The 8382-nt window shown below is 45.0% G+C and overlaps 1 protein-coding gene across 2 annotated transcripts in view; it reads right to left on the minus strand.

Moving 5' to 3' along the window:
* The window catches only part of XPO1 (exportin 1), a 58237-nt gene extending 51346 nt beyond the window's left edge, over window positions 1-6891 (minus strand). Inside the window, exons 1-2 of one of the 2 annotated variants that reach the window (XM_003908703.5) lie at window positions 6117-6891; window positions 2337-2468 (exon numbers count right to left, since the gene is read on the minus strand). In XM_003908703.5, coding sequence (XP_003908752.1) covers window positions 2337-2462 — 126 coding nt within the window. In that variant the 5' untranslated portion in view covers window positions 2463-2468; window positions 6117-6891. The remainder of the gene's footprint in view (window positions 1-2336; window positions 2469-6116) is intronic. The other variant, XM_017947567.3, reaches the window with a different exon arrangement.
* Window positions 6892-8382: the final 1491 nt, after the last annotated feature.

Below are 8382 nucleotides of genomic sequence, written 5' to 3' on the forward strand. Positions count from 1 at the left end.
TCTCAGCTCACTGCAAGCTCCGCCTCCCGGGTTTACGCCATTCTCCTGCCTCAGCCTCCCGAGTAGCTGGGACTACAGGCGCCTGCCACCTCGCCCGGCTAGTTTTTTGTATTTTTTAATAGAGACGGGGTTTCACCGGGTTAGCCAGGATGGTCTCGATCTCCTGACCTTGTGATCCGCCCATCTCGGCCTCCCAAAGTGCTGGGATTACAGGCTTGAGCCACCGCACCCGGCCAGAAACACTTTTCTTAATCTACTTTTTATTAAGAAGTCAATTTTAAAACAAACCATTAAATTTCTTAATACTATGAAACATTATTAAAAGCAGTATTACTGTAATATATTCTCAATTATAAAAATTACCACTAATTCTGTTATAAGCCATGAAGAACACTGCTCTGTTGGTTTATTTATCATACCTTTAGATGTAGTGAACTAGCTTAGTGCAAAGATTAAATAGTATTAGTAGCTGAATCTATGTGGAAAAAATTAAATGCCTTTTTCCCCAATGGCTACAGACCTGTGCTTCCAATATTATATTCAAAATTGAACCCAACCTTACTTTCATAGCTTCCTCCAAAAGCAGCTGTTTTCTATGCATCCATGCTAGAAGAAATGAAGCTTAAAGCTTCATATTGAATGTACAGCATGAGTAACAACTAAATGACAAGGATAATAAATACTGACGGATAATTTTTTCAAGAATGCTTTTGGAGATAAAGTACTGATCAAAACGCCCTAAGAGTATAAACCCGGACTAACAAGCTTACAGAATCACTGCAGAGTAATGTTTTCTGCTTTTAGAGCTTCCACAGCCCTTTTTCAAGTTTCCACTATAGTGAAAGCAGTATTGTTAGATTTCACAAGGGAATGGAAACATTTATACATGATGCTTTTTGGACTACCTATAAAAGATAGTACTATATGCATCTTACATGTTTTCAAAAAGTGTAATGGCACTCAGTTTCTTAATTATGCAAATACAAATATCTTGACAATATAAGTAACCTCATATCTATTAGCTGAACATTCATCTAACCAGAAATCTACTGTTCGGGCAACAAAACTACCTTAAAAGATTTCTGGACAGGCGTGGTGGCTCATGCCTGTAATCCCCACACTTTGGGAGGGCAAGGCAGGCGGATCACGAGGTCAGGAGATGGAGACCATCCTGGCCAATATGAAACCTATCTCTACCAAAATACAAAAAATTAGCTGGGTGTGGTAGTGCGCCGGTAGTCCCAGCTACTCGGGAGGCCGAGGCAGGAGAATTGCTTGAATCTGGGAAGCGGAGGTTGCAGTGAACCAAGATTGTGCCACTGCACTCAAGCCTGGTGACAGTACGAGACTCCATCTTAAAAAAAAAAACAAACAAACAAAAAAAAGATTTCTGACCCAACTGCAGAACTTTTTACTCATTCAAAAACATGTTTGGGCTGGCGTAAGGTGGCTCATGCCTGTAATCCCAGCACTTTGGGAGGCCGAGGCAGGTGGATCACCTGAGGTCAGGAGTTCCAAGACCAGCAGCCTGGCCAACATGGTGAAACCCCGTCTCTACTAAAAATACAAAAATTAGCCAGGCATAGTGGCGTGCGTCTGTAATCCCAGCTACCAGGGAGGCTGAGGCAAGACAATCACTTGAACCCAGGAGGCAGGGGTTGCAGTGAGCCGAGATCATGCCACTGCACTCCTGCCTGGGACACAGAGCAAGACTCTGTCTCAAAAAAAAAAAACAAAAAAAAAGTTTGGCCCCACAGGTAAAAAATCAAGTTTTTTCTTGTGACACATACAATTTAAAATTTTACACACATTTCTGTTTCACCTTTTCGTTGGGTTCAAAAAAGCAAAAAACTTAAACTGATCAAAGCATGGTTTATGTTCAACACAATTCCCTACATTAACAGTACCACTTAGAAAAGTGTACGAAATTCAACTAACATAAAAATACTTGGTATTCCTGTTTTTAACTAAACAAACATGTCTGTGAAGTACTTCTGTAAATGTTTTAAAAGTAGAAGAATCATATTAGCTCCAAACATATTAAGTATATATAAAAGTACAGAGAACCTTTAATACCTACAAAGTATTTAATAACATTCGGCTCTTAAGGACAGAATAAGTATAAGAATAGTATTCCAAAACAACCCAATGTAACCATATCAAACATTATGCAATTTTTTTCTCCAAACCAATTCTCATTATGGTTAATATAGAATTCCAAATTAACACAAACTATGGAATATCTTTTTTAAAGGTGATAATTTAAAATTTTATTCTAAACCCAACAACTCTGTTACACTGTCAAAATGTTATAAAGTTTTCGTTGGCTACTTTACCTGGGCTCCTTCTCCATGGTATAAGCAATTCACCACATTATCTAATAAGTTGATATCCAGTTTTTGGCTGAAATCGAGCAGCTGACGAGCTGCATGGTCTGCTAACATTGTCATAATTGCTGGCATAGATTACTGAAAATAAAGAAAAAACATTGAAGCTGCCTATGAAGTTTTGGAATTATCAAAAACTTCCTACAAGTTATTTTACTTCAACCATGTTATTACAAATATTTTAATGAATACTTTAGAGACTTTAATTACAAAAAACAGAGAGTAAAAGCAAGTAACATAAGCTGAAATTACTTAGCTATTTGATAATTACATAAATTATTATGGTCCATTCAACTTTTCTAGTGTTTTGTTTATACACCAGAAAGACTCTCCTATTCTACTAACATTTATAAAGTATGCTAACCTATTATTTAAATGCATCCACTATTAGGATTTTATGGTCCTAAAACATGATACAGTTCAGTATCTTGATGTCCAAACTTCTTAAGCAAGTAGGATTAAGTTCAAGTAAATGTGTTTTTCTTTTCTTCCCAACTAGGGTCTTCTGGATAACTCAGTAAAAGCTCACTTCACATTATCTTAACTTTATAAAAATAATTCTATAAAGACAGAATGGGCTGAGCGCAGTGGCTCACACCTGTAATCCCAGCACTTTGGGAGGCCGAGGTGGGCGGATCACTTGAGGTCAAGAGTTCCAGACCAGCCTGGCCAACAATGGCAAAACCCCATCTCTACTAAAAATAGAAAAATTAGTCAGGCGTGGAGGCAGGCGCCTGTAATCCCAGCTACTCAGGAGGCTGAGGCAGGAGAACTGCTTGAACCCAGGAGATGGAGGTTGCAGTGAGCCAAGATGCGTCACCCCATTCCAGCCTGGGCAACAGAATTGAGACTCCATCTCAAAAAACAAACAAACAAAAAAAGAACGACGTTAAAAATCAAAATGTGGATATACAGTAATTCCTATCGTCTACAGCAATGGTTAGCAGGAACCACAAGTCTAACATATCTTGGTATAAATGCCCTTAGCCTCTACAGAAATAACTTAGTTTCTACACTCAAACCATTCAAATTGTTTCAACCCTCAATGAATTGGGGGATTGAAATTACATCTACAAACATATTTACTGAATATATAATCTAGGAAAAAAAACTTTACGGGCAATATGCCTAACAAGATTCACTGGCAAGTTAAAAGCTGTAAAAGCCTGCCCATTCCCAAATAAAAAAGAATTCTAAGAGAAAAATGAGCTACTTCGCCAAAATATGTACTGGTTAAAACCTACTAGTTCATATGCAACGCTATCCTTTTAAGAGGATTCTACTCTAAGATGCTGGCACACATCCAACTTTTTGTTGCCCAGAATTATAAAAAATATCTTTCCTCTGCTTTTCTTCAAAGCCAATGCCACTCAAACCTAACTGGTTAAGTCAGTAGTCCTTAACCTTTTTTGGGGTCTAAGATGCCTGAGACTCTGAGGAACCAATAGCTCTAACCTAGTTTTTAAAAACTCATGATTTTGTATACAATTGTAGAGGACTCAGGACATCCTGAAAGCCATCCATGGCACCCCCGGTTTAGTGTATTTAGAACTAACAAGGTCAGATCTCCGCTTCTTCCCATTTTAGGAACTTTCGTGGACCAGAAAATGAGTAGCTAATTTCTTTACACTGTATTTGGACAAACTAGCTTGGCAGGGTTTGGGAAAAAAAGGCGTTAATTCCTGGCTATTTTATAACAGCTTAAAAATGTCCATAACAATAATGGCAGCAATTTCAATTTTAATGCAAATGTCTTATTTAAATATAACGTCTGTTACAACAGATTAGAACTCCAAAAAATGAGTCACCTATGACTGACATGATGTAAAAATAATGTGAAACTCAAGAAATTAGGAGTTCAAGAATTGGTCCATTATTGACAAAACTGATGAGACTTCAAAATATTTTGTAGTAGGCATTAAACAAACTTTTTAAAACAGCAGGATACTTGTTACACACCACAAAAAAACCTTTAAGATCTAAAAACTGAGAGGAAATATATATTCCACAAATGAATGTGTAAACTCTCCACCTTCAACTACTATAAAATTTAAAAGATCAGAACAATCTTAATTATTTGAGGCTTAAAAGCAATGTCCACAAAGCATCAAGATCTACGTATCAGAAGTTTTCAAATATTTCGGTTAATTATTGAACAAACTTTTCACCTATTTACTCCTACAATAGTTTAATGCCAAAACAAAAAAGGATTAAGAAAATGACTCTTCCAAGTTTCACTTTCAAATACACTGTCCTTATAGAATTCTCCGAACTAGACTGATGTGAAAAACGAGATTTAGAATAGAAGGATTTAAATACAGTAGTTTGCCATCCTTAGAACTAGCGGCTGTCTTCGAAATGACCTACCTATTCTTGAACTGTACATAGTACAGAAATGGCGGCTTTGTGGTCAATGCCAAGCACATTTAGTCCCCCAAATCAAGCCGCTTCCAAAACATTCTTTCCACTAACAGCAGCGTCCCACACTTAAGATATACAATCAGACAGCAAACAAGTCAAAGAGGGAGAGGTGTAACCACGAACGCTCATTCCCATTGGGCTCTTCAATCCTAAAATCCACTCACTGGATAACATACACTAGGGATTATCCAGCTTAATGGATAATGTTGTGACTCTACAAGTGACCCCCAATGCCAGTTCCTATCCAAAACCCAGGAAATCATAACCGTTGCTTAATAACTTCACACTAGGTGAAAAAAAAAAACAAGTCGCTACAAGGCGAAAGACTGACTGCTCCTAAGGTGTGTGGGCAACCGCCTGCTTCATTCAGGAGAAACACACCTCACTAGGGCCCGCCCTCCCCTGGCTTCCCACCCGAACCGATTTGCAGCCCTTCTAACTATAGCACACGGGAGCACGCACTCACCCCGCCCATACTCGGAGGAGGCATTTAGACCAGGCGCCTTAAGTTCAACGCCCCTTTCTCTATGCAGCATGGCCTCGGCGTGATCAGAGGAGGTCCGGGCTGAGCCAGTACTGAATGCTTCCTCTACTACACCACTTCCTCCCACCCAACCCAAACTCAGACATCGGAATGAAGGAGAATCAGGGCATCCTCCACTGTACGAGGCCAGCAGTAAATGGTTTAACCAACTTATCACACTCAAACCCCTGAAAAGGAACTACAAGACGGAATCCCATGTGCAGGCCCCTGAAAAATTCATCTTTCCTACTTCACATGCCACTCTGCAAAAAACCGGAGAGCTTTCGAGTTTCCTTGCTGGAGGAACAGGGAGTCGGCAGCCCCTCCCTCCCCCATCCCAAGCTCTCCACCGAGGGGGCCACGTGATGCAGGCGGACGTTTCAATGCTGCTGCACTAAATATTTCTGGAAACTTCCACTCCTAATAATTTACAGAGATGTTCCTGAAATCACCCCAACTTCTCCCCAGCCCGTGGGGCTGGGGAAGCCCTTCCACCCCGCGCGGGGCCCCGCTTCACTATCACGCTCCTCGCCTTCCTCCACCGCCACCCGCACACGCGAATGACCCAGCAAGCGCTCCCCTCCCGCGGCCGCCTCCCCGCCTCCATCCCCCAGCGGCAAAAGCGGCTCCATTCAATCGCAGGCTCCGCTGTGGGCCCGGCGCGCCCCCGGCCCGCCCGCCGCCTCCTGGGCTCGCTTCCCGCGACCGCCGCGCCCCACGCTGGCCTCCTCCCGCCCGGCCGCGCCGCCGCCCGACCCTCGGCCCCAAAGACACAGTCGACTTACCCAGAGATTGAACCAACTGCTCCTTCCTTCCTTGTCGGGGGATTAGGGCCAGGGAAGGTGGGGAGGGGGAGAGGGGACGAACCAAGGTGGGTTTCACAGTTTTCCCACCTTAAAAAAGGAAATTTAAAAAACGGAGAGGAAAAGGGCAAAAAGAGCTCAATAATATTTACTATTTCAGGGACGCTTCCCCCCAACACACACACCCACCCGCCCCCCAAAAAGAAGGGGAATTAATCTGGGGAATAAATGCTCCCGCCCGGCTGGGGAGTGAGGGAAGGGGGAGGGAACCGGGTCAAGTCCCAAAGATTCAGCCCCAGGGGGACCCTCCAGCCACAGGCAGCAGCAGAAGCGGCAGGAGTAGGGGGTGTAGAGTCCACACGGCCGGGGGGACGCTCTGCTGCCAGTTGCAGTCCGACTCCCCCCTACCAAAACACGGCTCCCTCTCTCACGCGGCTCCGGCGCTGAGCCCCCCCCAGGCTCGCCTAAACTTTCCCCCCTTCTCTTGCTCCTCAGCGACTGGTGGTTCCCCCCTCCCCCTCTGGGTGGTTGCACGGACTGCAGCAGCAAAGACTGGAACAGGCACCGCCGCCGGGGCTGTAGCTACTGTTGCTCTTGCTGATGCTGTAGCTCCCGCTGCTCCTGCCGCGGCCGCTGCAGCCGCTTCTCCCCCTCCTCCTAGTGCCTCAAACTCGGAACCGGTTGAAACCGGTTCAGACTGGGAGATTCCATCTCGGTTGAGTTTTCAGCCCATGGCGCCGCGGAGCGTTTGGAACCTGGGCCTCCGCCCCCAGCCCGCCCTCCTATTGGTCAGTTCCAGCTACAGCCGCGCCATGAGCCTATCTCTCATTGGCCTGAGCGCCAGTCAATCCCACCTCAAGGCTCCACACGAGCCCGCCGCTTCGGCCCCCGCCTCTTTTCAGCAGCGATTTGCCCGCAGAGTGGGGGAGGGGAAGTGGGGAGGGTCGAAAGGCAAGAGGAGAGGGGTGGAGGAGGAGGAGGTGGGACGAAGAGCAGGGCTGAGTAGAAAAGAGAGCGAAGGAAAGCCGCGTGGAGGATTCGTTCGAACGAGCTGTCAATCAAGTGCAGCCCGCCCTCGAGCTCTCGACTTCCCTTCCCCCTGCGGCCCTCACCCTCCCAGTGCCTAGTTCGCAGGCCCGGCCTTTCCCGCCCGCTCATTGGCTGGGCGCCTTCGGTGACGGAGAGGGTGGGGCGCAGCTCGTGAGCTAGTGGCGGCGCGAGTTTGATCGCGGCGCGCGGCGGTGTTCGATCTGCTTTCCGCCGACTCGGCCGGCCCGCCCCCACCGGCTCCCGCCAACCTGCGGGGGCCTGAGCCCGCGGGAATTAGGATCCGCCCCTCAGATGGGGGATGCGTTCGGAAAAGGGATGGCACACCCAGTTGTTTTGAACTCTCGGAGGGGTGGAGAAAGGAGGGAAAGGAACACTTCCGAGGCCAATTGTAGGCCCCAGACCTCTAATCCATTTTAGAGGCCTAGGTTGGGCCAGGTAGCTGAGAGAGAGGTTGGGGTGAGGCGCAGGGCGTGCATTCTTGGCGCCTCGTGATCTTCTCAGGGTCTCGGAAAATATATCGAAATACTTCTTGGGAAAGTCTTAAAATTTAAACTGTGCCTCCCCAGGCTGGAATTTGGCCGCTTCGACAACCAACCTTTCCTGAAAACCAAAACATTGTAATCCCAGGTGATTGGTTTGACAGCGCATGTTTTGGCTGGGTGAGCTTGCATGCCAACTGCGTCCCACCTGGTGCCCTTGATCTGCAACACTCAGATTTTCCTTTCACCCTAGCGGCACTTCACGTACTAAATCATCACCAAATAGTATTTTCTGTGAAAGTCACATGCACGTTGTCTTTCACGTGGTTGCGTCTCTTGTTTGTTCCCAAGCGTCCTCCAAATCAGCTTTACAGATTGTTCTTTGCTTAAGAGCAAATAGCCCACCAAAATTTACTAGGCCCTTTGTGCCACCAAGAGGTAGATAAATGGTTTATTGAAGTAATACAATTTTCTTTAGCAAATGTTCGTTCACGATGGACTATGACTAACTTCAAAGCACCACTTATTCTAACTCCCCCTCCAATAAAGAAAAACCCAACAACTCAATGTTTAGATGCACCAGAATGATTTTGGATGATTTTCAGACCTAAGTTTTTATTCATTACATAAATGAATAATATCAAGCCATTTTATATACATATATACATACATATATAAAGTACTATGTATGATATGTGATGTACAGTTGGCCCTCTATC

This window comes from Papio anubis, chromosome 14 (genome assembly GCF_008728515.1).
Source record: "Papio anubis isolate 15944 chromosome 14, Panubis1.0, whole genome shotgun sequence".
Taxonomy (NCBI): domain Eukaryota; kingdom Metazoa; phylum Chordata; class Mammalia; order Primates; family Cercopithecidae; genus Papio; species Papio anubis.